General features: G+C 38.9%; 1 protein-coding gene across 2 annotated transcripts in view; it reads right to left on the bottom strand.

The window, feature by feature from the left end:
* Positions 1-22,194, bottom strand: part of Megf9 (multiple EGF like domains 9) — a 157,081-nt gene that overhangs the window by 47,265 nt on the left and 87,622 nt on the right. For both annotated transcript variants that reach the window (XM_004662742.2, XM_045154257.1), the window contains exon 2: positions 21,454-21,655. In XM_004662742.2, the coding sequence (XP_004662799.2) occupies positions 21,454-21,655 (202 nt within the window). The remainder of the gene's footprint in view (positions 1-21,453; positions 21,656-22,194) is intronic.

Genomic DNA, 22,194 nt, shown 5'->3' with positions numbered 1-22,194 from the left:
TCAAAATGCAGAGAAAAACATTAAATCAGGCTGTGAGTTTAACTGTATATTTTAGTCACAACATCATATATCTAAAATTTGCAAATGCTCATGCTAAGTTTATTCCTTTATCCTTATTTCTCTGGACTTTAAGAATTGTCACCATAGAACCAACTTTGTTCTCATAGTAAGAGTGATACTATTGATACATACTCATTTGATTGACTACTCCAAACAATAATCCTGTTTTCCTTTTATTATAAAATATTAGACTTAAAGAAAAAAATTTTTAAGTACAGACAGGGGCTGGGAAGACTGCTCAGTGGTTACAAATGCTTGTTTGAAAAAACCTGCTGACCTAGGTTCATTTCCCCTGTACCCATGTATATCCAGACACAAAAAGTGGCACATGGGCTGGAGAGATGGCTTAGCAGTTAAAGTGTTTGTCTGAAAAGCCAAAGGATCTCGGTTTGATTCCCCAGAACACACATAAGCCAGATGCACAAGGTGGCACATGTGTCTGGAGTTCAGTTACAGTGGCTGGGGGCCCTGGCATGCCCATATTCTCTCTCTTTCTCTCCCTCTCTCTCTCTGCCTCTTTCTCTCTGACTCTCTCAAATAAATTAAAAAAAAAATTTAAGAGGCACATATGTCTGGCATTTGTTTGCAGTTGCAACAGACCTTGGTGTATGTGTACATGCATGCCTGCATACATGTAAATAAATAGTTTTTTAAATATTTTTGTTCATTCGCATTTATTTATTTGAAAGTGACAGAGAGAAAGAGACAGACAGAGAGAGTATGGGCACGCCAGGGCTTCCAGCCACTGCAAATGAACTCAAGATGCGTGTGCCCCCTTGTGCATCTGGCTAATGTGGGTCCTGGGGAACCGAGCCTCGAACCAGGGTCCTTAGGCTTCACAGGCAAGCGCTTAACCACTGAGCCATCTCTCCAGCCCAATAAATAGTTTTTTTTAAGTATATACAGTTCTTACATGGTTATAACCAACTTCTGCTAATGTTTAAAACTTTTTAATGTAACCACAGAATATTTATCAAAACTGAGAAGTTAAAAGATAATGCTGCTAACTTCTTACTTTATTTATAGGCAAGTGCCTTAACCACTGAGCAATCTCTCCAGCCCATTTATTTAGATTACTGTAAATTTCTCTAATGTCTTAATTTTTTTTAATAATTTTTTTTTATTTATTTGAGAGCGACAGACACAGAGAGAAAGACAGATAGAGGGAGAGAGATAGAATGGGCGCACCAGGGCTTCCAACTTCTGCAAATGAACTCCAGATGCGTGCATCCCCTTGTGCATCTGGCTAACATGGGACCTGGGGAACCGAGCCTCGAACCGGGGTCCTTAGGCTTCACAGGCAAGCGCTTAACCACTAAGCCATCTCTCCAGCCCTCTAATGTCTTTCTTTTGCTGAAGGTTCCAGTCCTTTCTCATCATGCCTCCTTAACCTCTTCCATGCATATAGCTTTAATATTTTTCCTGATCACTTGGAAGCTTTTGAATAGTTCTGGTTAAGTATTCTATAAAATGATCCTCAGCTTGGATTTGTCTAATGTCTTATCATGATGTGACTGAGATTATGAAGGATGAGGAAGAATACCACAGGAATTTACCCTTTCTGTTTTCTGTTTTCTTCATAATAGGGGATTCATGACTTACTACTGATGCTATTTTATAACATGTAAAAAATTTTTTAAAATTTCTTTTGAAGCAGGGTCTCACTCTACCCTAGGTTCAGCTTGAACTCATACCAATCCTCCCACCTCAGCTTGGGTAAAGGTATGGGCCACTGTGCCCTTGCTGATAATGTGTAATATTATCATTAACATAATTTTGGTGTTTTTATTTTTTGAGTCAGAGTCTCACTCTAACTCAGGATGACCTAGACTCACTGTGTAGCCTGGGCTGGCCTCAAATTCACAATGATTCTCATAACCTCAGGTATACTCCCAAGTACTGAGATTATAGGTATAAGCTGCTATGCCAAGTTATATAATTTTTAATGCTAGGAACCTATCTGCATGGAAGCTAAACTAAATGAATGGTTTATTTTAAAAAAATAAATAAGCAGAGGAACCTGGCGAATTTGCTCACACATATAGTACCAACACTAGGAGATAAAGAAAGAAGCCAGCCTCAGTGACATAGAAAGACCTTGTCTTGAGCTGGAGAAATGGCTTAATGGCTAAGGCACCTGCCTGTGAAGCCTAGGAACCCAGGTTGCAAATTCATATGGCGTTCATTTGCAGTGGCTGGAGGCCCTGGCATGCCCATTCTCACTATCTGCCTCTTTGTATGCCCATTCTTACTATCTGCCTCTTTGTGTCTCTCTCTCTCTTTTTCTCTCTCTCTCTCTATCTTTATCTCTCAAGTTGTCAGGCAACTATCTCAACTTGCTGATAGGCAATTCAAGGCCCAGACAATAGGGATAGAAGAGTTTGGGGGGAGGACAAAGGAAGGAGGAAGACAAACACAAACTTAAATCTAAAATGAGCTGATACCATAGAAACCTTTATCCTTGGTGATAGCCTAAAAGATATAACCCTCAAAAGGAATAAGGAGGGAGCACCTGAAAAGTAGGGCTTTGGGAGGGTAGGATAAAGCCTAAGCTTAAAAGAAATTTTTTTTCTGTCTCTGACCTGTAATTCCCAGTACCACAGATTGGTTGCTACCCATATTGAGCTATTGGTCTCCAAATCAAGACAGCTTTCTGTCAAAGCACTTGATTACCTGCCTGAGGCAAAAGCTAAAACCCTATTGCTGAAGACTCTATATGAAGCTGACACAGTACATGAAGAGACCCGGCTGGAATTCAGAAGAAAGCCAGTCCCCAGACAGCTAGCCTGTCTACTGCTGGAAAGTGCTAGATGAGCTACTGGCAGGAAATGGCCAACAAAGATATGAGCAACCAGAGGTCTAAGCTACTCAGGAGCAAATACCCTGACACGATGTACACACCAGTGCAACAGTGGCACACAGCTTCGGCAGGTAACAAATAGCTTTCTGATTGGCTAAGAGATCCACTCAGTGTAAAGGAAACCATATCTGGAATTGGGAACCAGGTCAGAATCCCATGGAGACAAAGATTATGTTCTCCAGTGTCAAACTCTCACTAGTTTTTGGCTAAAACATGGGTTATATACCTCAAATTCTCCCTAAATTAATAATGCTTATCCCATTTAAACTATGCTAACTTCACTCTCCATTGGAGAATGAATCTGTTTCTTTTTCAGAAGGTAGCAAGACTGGAAGAGATAAACTACCTCTCACTTGCATGCTGTTCCTGATAACCAGAGCCAGGGTGTAGGAGACAGACCCTGAGGATATTCAACACTTACCAAAGCAGAGATCCAGAGGCTCCTAAGAACTCATCACTGAACTAGATTTAAAACTCATCCACCATGGCTCAAGGAATTTTGAGGAAGAGGGGACAGAAAGATTGTAAGAGCCATAGGTTGAGACATCATGCCAAGAGGCATTCCCTCCCTCTCAAAATAACTGACTGCTGCACCCACAATAAACCACAACCCCAAGGGGAATACCTGCAACCTCATTGAGGAGCATCCCCAATGAAATGGGGGCAGGGACAAGGGAAAAGAGGATACCAAAACATGATGTATCCATACGAAACATCTTGTTAATAATAATAATAATAATAATAATAATAATAAACATTTAAAAATAAGTAAATAAATAAATAAAATATTTAATTTTTTTAAAAAGATCCTGATTCAAATACCAAAGGCTGGGAAGTAACCTAGCAAAGGTACTTGCCTAGCATGCATTTGGCCCTAAGTTATACGCGCACACACACACACACACACACACACACACACACACACACACACTTAAAGCACTTAGCGTGAAATAAAGCATAAAAAAATAAATGATAGTGCACTTAACCTGGAACTGTTGGGGTTACAGGCTAAGTATCCCTAATCTGAAAACCCAAAATATGAAATCCAAAACTTCTGATTTTTGCTTGTGTGCTTTTGTGTGTGTGTAATATGGTATGTGTGTGCATGTGCACAATGTGTGTGGTGCATGCCTGTGTGTGTGCCCTTTCAGCATCCCATGTGCTCACCTACAGTGGCTGGAGCAGAAAAGCAGGTGTCCCATTCCATCATTCTTCCATCCATTCTACTTTTGAGCCAGAGACTCTGACTGATACCAGAGCCTGCTGTTTTCAAGAACTCAGGAGATTCCTGGGTCTCTGCTCCCCTTTTAAGGACTGGGATTACAGGCACACTCCGCTGTTAATGTGGGTTCTGGAGATTTAAACACGGACAGTTTCAGGCCCCCTCAGGCCTTTATGCTTGCACAGGAAGCATAGTTTACTGCCTAGACATCTCTCCAGCCATGGAGTCCAAAACTTTTTGAGCAAAGATATGGCATCAAACAGTTCTGGAGTCTGGTATATTTCAAATTTTGTATTAGGAATAAATAAATATTCAAGTGGTAATGTCTACACAATTATTTCAAAATATGAAACACTTCTGGTTCCAAGCATCTTGGATAAGGACTACACATCCTACAGTAACAAAAAATAAGGTGGAAAGCAATTGAGGAAGACATCTGACATTAACCTCCAGCCTCCCATATGCATGCACACTCATGTGCATGCACACGCATGCACACATATATATGAACATGCATATACATGCACACAAATACACACACACACACACAAAATAAGATGCATTAGTGGTTGGTAGTATTTTCTAAGTTTCGCAGCATTTTTATCTCAGAAGGCAGACTACAGACCAAAAACCACTATGTGTTTATAAGGCTTTAAAACGTTTTGCTTGTATTAAAATGAACTATAAGGAAGAAGTTTAACTAAAGATTGTATTTGTGCAAGAGAAGCTTACAACTGCTTTGACATTTGGGCAGAAGTAGAAAATAACTTTGAAGCAAATCCTCCTAAAATGAATCATGTAAGTTAGCTTTTCCTCAGTTATGAAAGTACAGGCTAAACAGGTCCAATTGTCTGGAAAGAAGGGTTTAACAAGACCCTTTGTGTTTGGGATGCCTAAAACAGGTGCCTCATCCTTAAGGATGGGAACGACTTGGGATTTTTAGTGAAAAGATTCTAAAAAGATGCACTCTGTCAGTACTCTTGGGGTTGGCTTGTACGTATGGCAGTATGTATAAACTGAAGGGGTGGCTAGTTAAAATCAGTAGCATAGGAGCCCCAATTTATAGCATCCTTGAGTGAACCTGACATTACAGGACTAGAGTCATCCTTCCTCAAAAATAAAAATCACTGGATTGGGGAGATAGCTCAGGGGTTAAAGGTGCTTGCTTGCAAAGCCCTCCAGCCCAGGTTCAAATCCCCAGCCTCCCATCGATAGGCATTTCGTTGCAGTGGCAGGAGACCCTGGCATATACAGACAGATGGAAAGACACATGCAGATAAATAATAAATTTCTAAAAGAAGTTAACTACAGAGGCCTGACAACAGTGGCATGAATGGTAGGTGGGCTCTGTGCTCCATGCTCCCGCAGTGCTTTGAAGTGGCTCGGCAGGCTAGGTGGTGGCGCTCCTTCCACCCTGCCAGCAGCTTACAGTAGCCCGGCATGCGTTCATTGTGTCCCACCAACCCTCAGACCTGTCCTTTGCCTGCCTCCCTGGTGGTTTGGTTCTCCTCCTTGGCCTCATACACAGTGTGGAAGCTCAAGCCTGGGACAATGGCGTGCATTCCTTGTATGCCATTTCAGTTCTGCCCTGGATCTTGAAAAACTTCCTGGAGCAATACATACCTCCTGGTTTCCCCTTTTGTCAGTCATATATGGCTAGAAAGGTGGTACAAGCCTCCAATAATAAAAATAAAGTAGATGCAAGAGTGCGGGTGCAAATGGAATGCCCACAAAAGGGCCAAAAAAAATCTCTGAAAAAAGCAAGACTACAGTAGTTTATCCCAAATGATTTCAGTTAATATGAAGCACCTCTGTAACTGTCTCTGACTTTTTTCTCTGAGACCACACAAAGAATTCTGGATAAACAGTTTAGCTATTTACCTGAGGTTAGTTATAAAGCACATGGTATTTATATTTAAAATTTACTCAGTTATATTTAATGACCTCTTCATAGGTTCCTATTTCATCAGAATAGCTTTTATTTCCAATACTGACATTAATAACATGAAAAAAGGTTTGTGCCAGTAAACACTCCAAATTTAAAATCCTTGGGCTTCTAGCATTCTTTCTCATGAATTTGACCGCTGTCTGCTCTAACTATAGGTTCTGCTCATTGGGATGGAATAAATTTCATAGTGAAAGTAGTACAGTAGATAATAACATGAAATAGAAAAGATTTTACTGTCAAGCAGAGCAGTAGTTTATCTGTAAGAATAGTGACTATTGTTTATGGCTCTGAGGAAGATGGGAAAGACAGAGCCATGGGCAAGTTCTGTGAAGAAAGTAACATCTACATGTATGAAGTGTAAGCTTTCCTTCTGTTCCTGCAGACACATTAAACATTCACTTTAACTTGTAAAAACAAGAATTTAACAACACTCAAGATAAAATGAATAACTATAGAAAAAATAAAAAGCACTATTGGGCTGGAGATATGGCTTAGTGGTTAAGGCTCTTGTCTGCAAAGCCAAAGGACCCAAGTTCGATTCCCCGGGACCCACGTAAGCCAGATGCACAAGGGGGCACATGCATCTGGAGTTCGTTTGTAGTGGCTGGAGATCCTGGCATGCCCACTCCCTCCCACCTGCCTATTTCTCTCTCTCTCAAATAAATAAAAATAAAAATATTTTAAAATACAATAAAATAAAAAGCACTACTGACAGTAAGAATTTAGACAACTAAAAATACCAACACAATAGTGAGCAAGCATCATGCATTTAGTTTATTCAGGGACCAGACAGCTACTCAGCAATTTGACAAAGCAGTGAGAAACAGTAGTAGAACTCATCAGAACCCTATTCTCTTTATACATAACATCACAGGAGAACTGACCTCTACAGCTATTGAACAATTAGGATTTAACTATTGGAGAATGGATGACCTCAAAAGGAGAGGACTGTACTTTATACAACTGTGGTATGGGAGGGTCATAGTAATTAAGTGGAAAAATAAATTTGAAGTATAACTATATTTGAACTCTGTTTATGGAAAACTTTGCCACCTATATAAGCTTTCAAATACCCCATATCAATATGTTTGCTACCCCTAAAAACTTCCTTCTGAAGAACAGCACCTTTTAAAGCTCTTAAAAGATAAAGGGCCCTTGGTTTTATTCTCAGCAACACAGAAAGGGCGTGGGTATGGAGACACTGTTGGACATTTCAACAACAAGACTTAGTACATACTGAAATCCTATGAGATACAGTGGGTGTCAGAGTACAATTCTTGAAGCCTGTAACAGAAAAATAGGAAGCATGGGGACAGTATATGGACCCCACAAGGAAGCTGAGACTGAGTATTTCTAAACAAAACACCTTTAGAATTGTATGTCTATATTGATGCACAAAGCACAACATTTCTAGAGATATGCACAGAAACACTACTATCATGACACTTAACCCTTCTTACTAATCTTTACTCTCTCAATATTCTCCCTACTCTCATTTATAAAACTCAATTTCAATTCTCATTAATTTTCCCTCTGCCTTTAACCACTCCTGATTACACATACTTATAAGTCTATTATAGCTACAACACAGTGCCTTTTTTACACCTGCTTAAAAAATTTGTTTAATGAATAAATGAATAAAACACAAGGCTGGGGAGATTGCTCAGTGGTTAAGGCACTTTCCTACAAAGCCTAACAACCTGGGTTTGATTTCCCAGTACTCATGTAAAGCCAGATGCATAGAGTGGCGCATGCATCTGGAGTTTGTTTGCAGGGGCCACAGGTCCTGGTGTACCCACTTTCTTTCTCTCTCTTTCTCTTTCTCTCTCTCTCCTACCTCTCTATACTTATAAATAAATAATAAACAAATAAATAAATAAATAAAATAAAATAAAAGGCTGAATCATTTTTCTGTCCCCTTTCCCTGTGATCTAATCCCAGCCAGACTTCTCACATACATATCTTGCCCTTGCTTTTCTTCTACTTGCCATCCCGAGTAAGCACATCTCTGAGACATTAATCTTTCTGTTTCCTGTTCCATAAGCCTTTCCCACTTCTACAGTCTAAATCCTTTTTTTTCTTGAAAACTGGTTAAATGCTAGTGCTTCAATGCATTTAGCTGTGCTTCCCACAGATGTGATGTCTCCCAGCTTCTCAATCTTTTTATCCTTATCCATTTTGTGATGTGAGTCAGTTTTTACATTTTGTTTTAACTTTATATATTGTACATAAATATAAAATTTCAGGGTAGGACAGAAACTCCTCTATAATGAGACTGGTTATCTTATTTATATCTATTTCTCAAAATATTATTAAAGTAAAGTACCTGCACATATACATAATATTTGGTACCAAGAAAATACATATTCAACTACTGACTAAACAGTACCTTGAGATCAACTACCACATTTATACAATTTGATAATACTATTAGCATATGCACAACTACAGGTGGGAGCAGATTCTCAAAAGCCAAATAAATGACATTTTTAATACTATTCATAACAATTAAAATATTTTTCCAAAAATTCCAAACTAGCCTAAAGGTGGCTTAATAAAGCTAAACAAGAGGAGTCTGTGATAAGGTGTAGAGACAGTGCCATGCTAAATTAGCATCAATATCAGCTCAGTGACATCTTGTCACAAAGGTCACTGATAGTTGTAAAGGTTAAGATTTTTTTCATTCACTTGCCTACAGTTGTTATCTGGTTAATAATTAGAAGATTAGGAGAGAAAATTATGCACAGTATCAAATGGAAGTTTTAGATATAAAACACATCGAAGCACAAAGTTTTCAGGCAGCAGTCTACTTAAACACAAATCTTAATGTTCTCAGGGCCCATTTTGGAGCAAAACACTCTCTGACTACTCATTAACATTCAAATTTTAATCTAACTTAATTTTTCATTAACTTAACATGGCACTTGGTATAATGTACCTAATATATCTTCTAAGACATAAACCATTTGACAGTGTACAAATGTTTATTGCAACAAATGAACCACAACTGAATAAAGGCTAAGATGAGTTACCTACCTTTGACCCCTAAAAAGTCCACTTCCAAGGAAAAACACAGTTAAGGGTATAAAAAAAGTAACTGAAACCTAAGGTTGGTATTGTTTCAAGAATAAAATTGTTGGTATATATGAGGCTTTGTTACATATTCCTATCAAATAGTGTAAAACTATAATAGCTTAGATGATTTCTTGGATTTGTCACAGAATGTATATGCAAGTATCAACGAGGCAGCTCTCTACCTGAATATCACACAGTGTCATGTTTAAAACTTAACATCAGGGCTGAAGGGATGGCTTAGCAGTTAAGGCATTTGCCTGCAAAGCCAAAGGACTCAGGTTTGATTCCCCAGGACCCACATTAGCCAGATGCACAAGAAGGTGCACATGTCTGGAGTTCATTTGCAGTGGCTGGAGGCCCTGGTGTGCCCATTCATATTCTCTCTCTTCCTCTGTCAAATAAATAAATAAAAACAAAATATTTTAAAACTTAACATCACTCTCCAACTTGCTTATCTTAAGCTTGTGTGCTTTATCTAGTTAGTGGAATAACTCTTCATTCCTATACCTAAGCCAGAAAGAAACATGGGAGTCATTGCTCGTTTCCCCTTATTCCATACATATAAAGCAACTATTTAACCCTATAGATTTAATCTTGCAAATCTCTCTTAAACTGGTTCCCATCTCTGTGCAAATGTCAAAACCTTAGATTAGGGCTAGAGAGATGGCTTACTGGTTAAGGTGTCTACTGCAGAGCCAAAGAACCCAGGTTTGAATCCCCAGGATCCATGTAAGCCAGATGCTCAAGATAGCACATGTGTCTAGAGTTCATTTGCAGCAGCTGGTGGACCTGTTGTGCCCATTCTCATTCTATCTTCCTTCCCCCCTCAAATAAATAAAAATATATATATTTTAAAAAACCCTTAGATCAGCCAGGTGTGGTGGAGCATGCCTTTAATCCCAGCACTTGGGAGGCAGAGGTAGGAGGATCACCATGAGTTCAAGGCCACCCTAAGACCACATAGTGAATTCCCAGCCAGCCTGAGCTAGAGTGAGACCCCCCCCCAAAAAAAAAAAACTTAGATCACACTTTGGACTTCTCTTCCTTCAACTGTTACAATAGCCTTCTTGTTGCTCTTTTTGCCTAAGCTCCCTCCTTCTATTCACCAGACTTCTGGCAGAATGATTTTCCTAAAAAGCAAATCTAATATCATCTCCCATTCAATATTGTTTAGAAGACAAATGAATTTGATGGCACATGCGCTACTTTTGGGTCTATCTCTCTTTACGCTTCATTTATTCCATTGGTTCACTTACCAAATGCTTACTTAATGTCTACTACAGCCAGGTATTAGAGATACAACAAAAGAAAAACAGGTGGAAGTTTCATTTTCTGTTATTTTCTAATTTCTTTCAACCCTTCCTCTCATCACTATTTTATTTTTTAGATATTTTATTTATCTGCAAACAGACAGGAAGGGAGGGAGAAAGGGGGAGAGAATATGAGAATATGAATAAATGTACCAGGGCCTCTTGTCACTGCAAACAAACTCCAGATGCATGCACCACTGTGCATTTGGCTATATATGAGCACTGGGGAATTGAACCTGGCCAGTCAAGCTTTGCAAATAAGTGACTTTAACTACTGAGACATCTCTCCAGCCTGCCTTTTTCTTTCACAGAAATTTCTACCCATTTTTCAAATCACAATTCAAACATGAAGTCCTGTCTAAAGACCTTCCTAATCTGCTTGTTTACTTTGTAGACACTGCCATTTCGTTTCCATGCTGTCGTTCCACTAGCCTGTTCTTATGGAGAACAAGGATAATGTCTCTTGACGTAGTTGGCAAATGCAATGTCCTTGTTGAATGAAAATGAGTGCACAAAGTGACAAAGCTTTTCTCATTGTTGTTTTTAGTGATCAAACAGCTTTCTTCTTAAATTTTCCAGAACTATGCACAAAGCAATGAACTTGCACAAGCAGCTCTTATTCCCAACTATTACACAAGAGATGATTTTCACACCCCTATATGGATGTTTACTGAAGGTGTTTTGTCTTCTGTTCTGGGGCATATTCCCCTAATTGAAAATGCAAAGTAGTAAGTATTTCAAGCTATATACTGTATAGAAGCAAGTTCAGATTTTAAGTAAAAAGACATCAGATAATCATAGAACTTCTTTGTTATCTTACTAAGGCAGTCTAAAGTAATGAATCTTAAACTGGGTGTAGTGGTAGACATCTTTAATGTCAGTAATCAGAAGACCGTGGTAGTAGGATTGCTATAAATTTAAGGTAAGCCTGGAGCTACTGAGTGGGATTCAAGTCATCCTGGAGTAGAGAAAGACCCTACCTTGAAAAAAACCACCAACGTAATAAATCTTTTATACTAACCTATTACAAATATTTAAAATCCCAGTTTCATATACTTATTGACATATAAAGTCATATCTGACAATATTTAAGAATTATATAAAGACATTCAAGCTTATACTAACATATTTCCTATTGAGATAAAATACTATCCATTCATTTTTAATAAGCATATGTCAAAATGTGAATCAGAAATTATTAGGAATTTATTCCAAAAGCAAAAAATAAAAAGTTCAGATGTTTTAGACCAATTCTTTCCAATGAAACAGGATGGAACACCAATTGTAACATGAGGGGTGGCCATCTGTCAGTGCATAAAGGACTTTGTGTTTGCATACAAAGAAATTGCTCAACCCACTACCTGCTACCAGAGCCAAAATCTATCCTCACTGGGGCAACTCCCACTGAAAAAAAAAGATGGAGATAATGAACAGGGAAATGAATATTTTAAAAACCAGTTGTTGGTTCCATAGGCTTTCATAGTGTGAGAAAATCAGGATAGACTGAGTTCACTTTTTTTTTACTTCTATTTGTACTTAAAGAAAACAGGGAAGTCAAGGCAATAGAAAATTTTAGTAGTCATAACTATAGAGAATTCACTAAAATTCTTCTAGATTTTTCTCCTAGTAAGGTCTTCTCATCTCTTGGCTTCCCTAAATCATATCTACCTCAGTTCACTTCATCTCAGTTCACTTCTTCCTATGGAATGCCTCCCCTGACTTCAGTTTACCTGCTTTCGGTCCTGTGCTAAGCTACGTTGTAATACACATCATATACTTATTCAACAAAGGGCTATCCTGTCATGTCTAAGCTCTCCTAAGCCCAAACTGAAATAAGCTCTCACCAAGCATGAGCCCTGAGATCCATTCACTAGTACCACAAAAAAATAAAGGGAAGAAAAAATGCAAGTAGATATTCTAAATATAATTTGTATGGGCATGCATTTGAGGGGGAAGGCAGGGTAGAAGAAGCACTGATAAGCAAGTACTACATTCTCAGTAACAAAACGAGACTATGGGCCTGGAGAGATGGCTTGGTGCTTAAGGCACTTACCTACAAAGCCTAACAACCTGAATTCAATTCCCCAGAACATGATGTACAAAGTGGCACGTGCATCTGGAGTTTGCAGTGGGCTGGAAACCCTGAGGTGCCCATTCTCATGCATTCATATTCTCTCTCTCTCTCTCTCTCTCTCTCTCTCTCTCTCTCTCTCTCTCTCTCTCCAGAGTATGGTGGCACTTGCCTTTAATCCCAGCCCTTAGGAGGCTGAGGTAGGAGTATCACTGTGAGTCCAAGGTCAGCCTGAGACTATATACTGAATTCTAGGTCAACCTGGGCTAGAGTGAGACCCTATCTCAAAACAAAACAAAACAAAAAACTAATAACAACAAGAGTATCGGTTTCCTCATGATAGATATGGTATGGTGGTAAAGTCACAGGACTTGGAATCAGAAGGCCTGATTTGGAATTCCTTTCTGCAACTTACTATCTTTGTGACCTAGTAACCTATATACAAGGAATTGCTGTGAAGATTAAGAAAACAACTATTTTAAGATACCAAACTTTATAAATTTTCATCACGGTTACATTTGAATTGTAAACTTCTTAAGCAAATTGATTTATATATATATATATATATATATATATATATATATATATATATATATATATATATATATTGGTTTTTCAAGGTATGGTCTCACTCTGGCTCAGGCTGACGTGGAATTCACTATGTAGTCTCAGGGTGGCCTCGAACTCTCGGCGATCCTCCTACCTCTGCCTCCCGAGTGCTGGGATTAAAGGCATGTGCCACCACGCCCGGCTCTATGTTTTAATAGAAGTACATTACACAATATTGTATAATAATATAATATGATTTATAAGGCATCTAAACTACATACTGGTAAAGTCTAAATCATTTTTTTTTCTCCCAAGAAGTTAAAGTTCTTCAAGAATACTCCCTCATTTAGGTTAACAATATTCCTTTGAAATTAAGGCAAATAAGAATTTATTGAGTGATGGGTACCAGGCATTTTATATATACCAACTCATTTAACTTTTCTAGGAAGAAACTGAGGCCATGAAATAGAATGAGCTGTTCAAGGCATAGTGAAGCTCCTCAAAGGTACCAGATCTTGGAGTCATAGCCAGGTTACATTGATTCTAAAGATTATGTTCTTGGGCTGGAGAGCTTAGTGATTAAGGTGCTTGCCTGAAAAGCCTAAGGACCCAGGTTCAATTCCCTAGAACCCACATAAGCCAGATGTACAAGGTGAAGCATGTGCACAAGGTCATGCATATCCACAAGGTGGTGCAAGTGTCTGGAGTTTGACTAGAGGCTAGAGGCCTGGTGCCAATTGTTACTCTCTCTCTCTCATAAAAAAAAAAAAAAAGATGTTCTTTTTATTACCCAAGATTATGTCTGCAGCTTTATGACTTGGGGTCCACAAAAAGCTAGATATTCATATAATGTCAAAAATTACTTCCGGACTTCCGGTTAAGATGGCGGCGTAGGTACCATGCCAAAGCAGCCTAGGGGGGAAAAAGACCAAAAAAACTCAGCAAAATACACACTTTTACTAAAAAGTGAGGTGTATAGGAAATTAAAGCGGCAGCGGAGAAGTAGAAGAGTTATAGAGCATCCAGAGCCTGCATAGGCGGGAAAAGCAGCTCTGGCAGCTCGGCGAACCGCCGTGGCTGCGGCGCAGCAGAAAATCGCCAGACTCGGCTGGAGCCGCAGGAAAAGCCAGGTGCGGGATTTTCCCCTCACACCGTGCTCTCCGCAACTCGGGAAACATGAGGGGAGAGCGGCAGCGAGCAGCGGAGGAGCAGACCACGAGGTAGAAGAACACGTAGAGCAGCGAGACAACCAGAGCAGCCGCAGCTCCCTCCCCTCCCCCAACGCCTGAACCCAGCTCCAGCGAACAGAGCAGCGGCCCGGGACCCGGCCACGCCAACTTGGGCTGACAACAGGACCCAAGCAGGAGCAGAGTTCGGGAGCAACATCAGCGGCTCCAGCACCGGTACCAGTGGCCCCAGCAGCAGCAGACCCAGGAGCGGCAGCAGCGGCAGATCCCGCAGCAGCGGCTTCAGGGGGAGCAGCGGCAGTGGACACAGCAGCAGCAGCTTCAACAGTGGAAGCTACAGCAGCAGCAGAGGCAGCAGCAGCGGCTCAGTTTGCCCCGTAGGAAAAGCAAGTGCCCAGCTCCAGAAATCAGAACAGCAGCCCGACGACCCAGCCAGCAACTTGACTGAGACCAAAATCACCCAAGGTAACTGGGATTGCACCAGGGAAGGGTCTCACTTGGCCACAAGCTGACTTGGATCCCTCAACAGACCAGAAATCTAAACCTCTTTGTTGATAGAGGATCTGGTCATTATAATAACTACTCTTGCATACATACTCGGGGCTGTTTTTGATTGAATGTGTACAGTGTTTAGTTAAATTTTAGAATCTACCTGTATTTTATTCCACACAGCCTGCTTGAATACTCCTATAGCAGGGAAACTCAACCCCTAAGAACATCTTTGTAGATACTCTGAGAGTCTTAAGAGCCACACCTAATACCTTAAGGTCCTACCCTGAAAATATATTACATCAAATCAATTGATACAGCTAAGAATACACAGCTAGCTAGAAAATCCAAGCATTAACTTAATCCAAGATGCAAAAATATATACATTATAACACAAGAAACACTAAAAAGCAAGACGATATAAATCCACCTAAAAGTATTAATGCATCAGAAATGTCCTCCAGTGAGAAAGAGTTAGAGGAAATGCCTGAGAAAGAGTTCAAAAGAATAATTATAAATATGTTCAAAGAGGTCAAAGAACACATGAAAACAATCAAAGAGGAAATCAAAGAGGAAATCAAAGGAATCAAAGACGAGGCAGGACACCAATTTAATGAAATAAAGAAGGCAATACAAGACATAAATAGGGAAATAGAAATAATAAAGAAAAACCAGTCAGAATTACTAGCAATGAAGAACACAGTTAATGAAATAAAAAACTCTGTAGAAAATCTCACCAGTAGGATGGATGAGGGAGAGGACAGAATAGCTAAGCTAGAAGATCAGGTGGCAGACCTAATGCAGTCCAACAAAGAGAAAGACAAACTTATAGAAAAGTATGAGTGGGAATTTCAAGATATTCGGGACACTATGAAAAGATCCAATATAAGAATTCAGGGCATAGTAGAAGGAGAAGAACTCCACTCCAGAGGCATAGTAGGCATCTTCAACAAAATCATAGAGGAAAATTTTCCCCAAATTGGGAAAGAGGTGCCAATACAGATACAGGAAGCCTTTAGAACCCCAGCCAGACAAAACCCAGAAAGAACCTCTCCTCGCCACATTATACTCAAACTTCCAAACACACAAACCAAAGAAAAAATATTGAAAGCAGTTAGAGAGAAAAATCAAGTTACCTACAAAAGCAAGCCCATCAGGATTACAGCAGATTATTCAACACAAACTTTTAAAGCCAGAAGGGCTTGGAGTGATATATTCCAAGTTCTGAAAGATAAAAACTGTCAACCAAGGTTACTTTATCCTGCAAAGTTATCCATCCAAATATATGGAGAAATAAAGACATTCCATGACAAAAGCAGGTTAAAGGAGTATCTGAAGACAAAACCAGCTCTACAGAAAATACTTGATAGAATCCTCCATGCTGAACAAAAGGAAAAGCACACATATAAGGAACCTAGAAAAAACCAGCTATACTCAAATACCAGTTAACAGAAGAGAGCACAGGTAGAACAAGTAACACACACACACAAATGGCAAACATAAATACACACCTTTCAATAATATCTCTTAATATCAACGGTCTCAATGCCCCAACGAAAAGACATAGATTTGCAGACTGGGTTAAAAAGCAGGATCCTACAATTTGTTGTCTCCAAGAAACTCAACTTTCTACAAAGGATAGACATTATCTTAGGGTGAAAGGTTGGAAGACGGTGTTTCAAGCAAATGGGCCTAGAAAACAAGCAGGGGTTGCTATCCTAATATCAGACAGGGTGGACTTTAGTCCGAAGTTAGTCAAAAAAGATAAGGAAGGTCACTTTATATTGATTAAGGGCACACTCCAACAGGAGGACATTACAATCCTAAACATATATGCACCTAACATGGGGGCTCCCAAATTCGTCAAACAAACACTATTAGAACTAAGGTCACAGATAACACCAAACACGGTGGTGGTGGGTGACTTTAACACCCCACTCTCATCAATTGACAGGTCATCCAGGGAAAGAATAAACAGAGAGGCATCTGGACTAAATGAGGTCATAGAAGGAATGGACCTAACAGATATATACAGGACATTTCATCCAAAGGCTGCAGAATATACATTCTTTTCAGCAGCACATGGAACATTCTCTAAAATAGACCATATATTAGGACACAAAGCAAATCTTAACAAATTCAGGAAAATTGAAATAATTCCTTGCATTCTATCTGACCACAATGGAATTAAACTACAAATCAGTAGCAAGAAAGGCTATAGAGCATACACAAAATCATGGAAACTAAACAATACACTACTAAATGATGAGTGGGTCAATGAAGAAATCAAAAAGGAAATCAAAAAATTTATAGAGTCAAATGATAATGAGAACACAACATACCAAAATCTCTGGGACACAATGAAGGCAGTTCTAAGAGATAAATTTATAGCCTTAAGTGCCTATATTAAGAAATTAGAAAGGTCGCAAGTAAACGACCTAATGCTTCGCCTTAAACCCTTGGAAAAAGAAGAACAAGGCAAACCAAAAATCAGTAGATGGGAAGAAATAATAAAGATTAGGGCAGAAATTAATGAAATAGAAAGAAAAAGAACAATCCAAAGAATTAATGAAACAAAGAGTTGGTTCTTTGAAAGGATAAACAAGATTGATAAACCCTTAGCAAATCTGACCAAAAGAAAGAGAGAAGAGACACAAATTAATAAAATCAGAGATGAACAAGGTAACATCACAACAGATTCCAGAGAAATTCAAAAAATCATAGGGACATACTATAAAAGCATATACTCCACAAAGTATGAAAATCTGAAATAAATGGATGATTTCCTTGATCTATATGACCTACCTAAATTAAATCAAAATGAGATTAATCACATAAATAGACCTATAACAAACATGGAGATCCAAACAGTTATCAATAATCTCCCAACTAAAAAAAGCCCAGGCCCAGATGGATTCACTGCTGAATTTTACCAGACTTTTAAGGAAGAGCTAACACCATTGCTTCTTAAGCTTTTCCAGGAAATAGAAAAAGAAGGAATTCTACCAAACTCCTTCTATGAGGCCAGCATCACCCTGATACCAAAACCAGGCAAAGATAGAACAAAAAAAGAAAATTACAGACTAATCTCCCTCATGAACATAGATGCAAAAATTCTCAACAAAATATTGGCAAACAGAATACAAGAGTATATCAAAAAGATCATTCACCCAGACCAAGTAGGCTTTATCCCAGAGATGCAGGGATGGTTCAACATACGCAAATCTATAAATGTAATACATTACATAAACGGGTTGAAGGACAAAAGTCACATGATCATCTCATTAGACACAGAGAAAGCATTTGACAAAATCCAACATCCCTTCATGATAAAAGTCCTACAGAGACTGGGAATAGAAGGAACATATCTCAATATAATAAAGGCTATTTATGACAAGCCTACAGCCAACATATTACTAAATGGGGAAAAACTGGAAGCTTTTCCACTAAAATCAGGAACAAGACAAGGGTGTCCACTGTCCCCACTTCTATTTAATATAGTTTTGGAAGTCTTAGCCATAGCAATAAGGCAAGAGACACACATAAAAGGGATACAAATTGGAAAGGAAGAAATCAAGTTATCATTATTTGCAGATGACATGATTCTATACATAAAGGACCCTAAAGACTCTACTAGCAAGCTGTTAGAGCTGATCAAAACCTACAGCAATGTAGCAGGATGCAAAATAAATACACAGAAATCAGTAGCCTTCATATATGCTAACAACAAACACACAGAGGATGAAATCAGAGAATCACTCCCATTCACAATTGCATCAAAAAAAATAAAATACCTTGGAATAAACCTAACCAAGGAAGTAAAGAATCTATACAATGAGAACTTTAAAACACTCAAGCGAGAAATTGCAGAAGACACTAGAAAGTGGAGAAACATCCCTTGTTCCTGGATTTGAAGAATCAATATCGTGAAAATGGCAATCTTACCTAAAGCAATCTACACATTTAATGCAATCCCTATCAAAATTCCAAAGGCTTTCTTCATGGAAATAGAAAAACAATCCAAAAATTCATTTGGAATCACAAAAAACCTCAAATATCTAAAATAATACTGAGCAACAAAAAAGAGGCTGGTGGTATCACCATACCTGATTTTAACCTATACTACAGAGCCATAGTAACAAAAACAGCATGGTACTGGCACAAAAACAGACATGTAGATCAGTGGAACAGAATAGAGGACCTAGATGTAAGCCCAAGTAGCTATAGCCACCTAATATTCGATAAAAATGCCAAAAATACTCATTGGAGAAGAGACAGCCTCTTCAGCAAATGGTGTTTTGAAAACTGGATAAATATCTGCAGAAGGATGAAAATAGATTCTTCTCTCTCGCCATGCACAAGAATTAAGTCCAAATGGATTAAAGACCTTAACATCAGACCGGAAACTTTGAAACTGCTAGAGGAAAAAGTAGGGGAAACCCTTCAACATATTGGTCTTGGCAAAGACTTTCTGAATACAACCCCAATTGCTCAGGCAGTAAAACCACAGATTAACCACTGGGACCTAATGAAACTACAAAGATTTTGCACCGCAAAGGACGCAGTGAAAAAAGCAAAGAGGCAACCTACAGAATGGGAAAAAATCTTCGCCAGCTATATATCTGATAGAGGATTAATATCTAGGATATATAAAGAAGTCAAAAAGTTGAATAATAAGGAATCAAACAAGCCAATCAAAAAATGGGCTATGGAGCTAAATAGAGAGTTCTCAAAGGAAGAAATACGAATGGCATATAAGCATCTAAAAAAATGTTCTACGTCACTAGTCATCAGGGAAATGCAGATTAAAACTACATTGAGATTCCATCTCACTCCTGTCAGATTGGCCACCATCATGAAAACAAATGATCATAAATGTTGGCAGGGATGTGGAAAAAAAGGAACCTTTCTGCACTGCTGGTGGGAATGCAATCTGGTCCAGCCATTGTGGATAACAGTGTGGAGGTTCCTAAAACAGCTAGAGATTGATCTACCATATGACCCAGCTATAGCACTCCTAGGCATATATCCAAAGGACTCATCTCATTTCCTTAGAAGTACATGCTCAACCATGTTTATTGCTGCTCAATTTATAATAGCTGGGAAATGGAACCAGCCTAGATGTCCCTCAACAGATGAGTGGATAATGAAGATGTGGTACATTTATACAATGGAGTTCTACTCAGCGGTAAAGAAAAATGAAGTTATGAAATTTGCAGAAAAATGGATGGACCTGGAAAGTATTATACTAAGTGAGGTAACCCAGGCCCAGAAAGCCAAGCGCCACATGTTCTCTCTCATATGTGGATCCTAGCTACAGATGACTGGGGTTCTGTGTGAGAATGAAAATACTTAGTAGCAGAGGCCAGTAAGTTGAAAAGGAGACATAAAGGGTGGAGAAAGGAAGGGAGGAGGATACTTAATAGGTTGATATTGTATATATGTAATTACAATGAATGTAATGGGGAGGTAATATGATGGAGAATGGAATTTCAAATGGGAAAGTGTGGGGGTGGGGAGGGAGGGAATTACCATGGGATATATTTTATAATCATGGAAAATGTTAATAAAAATTAAAAAAAAAATCTAAAAAAAAAAAATTACTTCCATTTCAATAAAAGCAAACCTCAGATAACAGGCATGGTTCCACTCAATTGCCACCTTCAAATACCAAGTAATTTAATCTCATCTCATCCTCAAATAGAGAATGACATCAGTCTATTTGCCATTCTTTTTTAAATGGAGAAAATGAAGTTTGAGCTTTACATGCCCAAATCTAAAATTTTAATGAGAAAACAGTAAGCCAGACCTGGTGAGACAGCTCTATCAGTAAAAACTTTGCTGTGCAAGCATGAGGACAGGAGTTTGGATTCCTACCACCCACATAATTGCCAGATGGGCATGGAGGTCACCTGTAATCCCAGCATACAGGAGATGGAAATGGAATTTCCAAGGCAAGCTCTTACTAGACTCCCTGGATGAGCTCAAGTAAGAGACCATGCCTTAATAAAAAGAGCAGAAGAATACTCAAGCCGGGCGTGGTGGCGCACGCCTTTAATCCCAGCACTCGGGAGGCAGAGGTAGGAGGATCGCCGTGCGTTCAAGGCCACCCTGAGACTACAGAGTTAAATCCAGGTCAGCCTGGACCAGAGTGAGACCCTACCTCGAAAAACCAAAAAAAAAAAAAAAAAAAGAATACTCATGGGAGACACTGGCCATCAACCTCTGGCCTACACATACACACACACACACACACACATATGCACACATGCATGCATACATGGATTCACACATATACATGACAAGGAAAAAAAACCCAAAATACATTTCTTTAATCTTATATTTAAAAATATAATAAAGACATTTATGCTACAAATGCCTGAAAGTGAGCCCTTCCAGAAAACAGGATCCTTCCTCAGTTATTTTTTTCCATAAATTTAGAGAAACCATCACAATCAATGCAAAAGTGGTGGCACCAGTACTTTTGAAGAACCAAAGCAGTGAATGAGAAGCTTTTAAATACTGGTATTAAATATAACATACAAAGTGACAGAATAAAAGCATACAAAATATTTCATAAATCTGTAACACTGTAGCTCCCCCCTTTTTCCTTTGTTAGAAGAAGTCTTTTTAGTTGTCTTCTCACTATAAGGTGAACTTCACCAGCTCCTCGGCTGCTCACCTGTTACAGAAGATGCTGAGGGCTCCATGTGGACTACAGTGACATGGCAGGCAAAGGCCAGAAGTGTGATTCAGGTAAAAGCCCTCCTTGCAGGTTTCACAGTGAAGACCCTCATAACCTTGCTGACACTCACACTGCCCTGTGGTTTGATTGCAATGCTTCACATCCAGGCTTCCAACCCCAGAGCAGTTACACACATACTCTGAAAAAGAGCAGAAAGGAACATTATCACTATGATGCAATGTCTTCTTAGTCAAATGAATTCCCATTTTTAAATATAAGCATTGTGACAAATTTTTAAGTCAAAATAACAGTACCTCCAATTCTTTCTATTGTTTAGTTTATTTAAATTAGGAAATGTAAAACAGTAGAGTGTAAAAGTTCAATATAACTCATATTGCATTTTGTTTGTTTTTTAAATTTTATTTATTTGTGTGTGTGTGTCAGCGCAAATGAATGCTATACATATGCCACTTTGTGTTCAGTATTATATGAGTTCTAGGGCATCAAATCTGGGCCAGCAGGCTTTGCCAAATACCTTTAAGCACTGGACCATCTCCCCAGTCCCTACAGTTCATAACTTTAAAACTGACAATGTCAAAGTTCACTATAATACTCCACATCTCCTACTTCCTTACCCTAAACCCAACTGTATGTGTGATTAGTTCTTCTGAAGTGGAAGCCTCCATAGGCAGGCTCAATCTACTACGGCTCTTGAAGTATATGATAGAAATGACAACA

The sequence above is a fragment of the Jaculus jaculus genome, chromosome 1 (genome assembly GCF_020740685.1).
Source record: "Jaculus jaculus isolate mJacJac1 chromosome 1, mJacJac1.mat.Y.cur, whole genome shotgun sequence".
Lineage (NCBI taxonomy): Eukaryota > Metazoa > Chordata > Mammalia > Rodentia > Dipodidae > Jaculus > Jaculus jaculus.
Note: the sequence above shows the minus strand (reverse complement) of the source record. Positions and strands in the feature narration are given on the sequence as shown.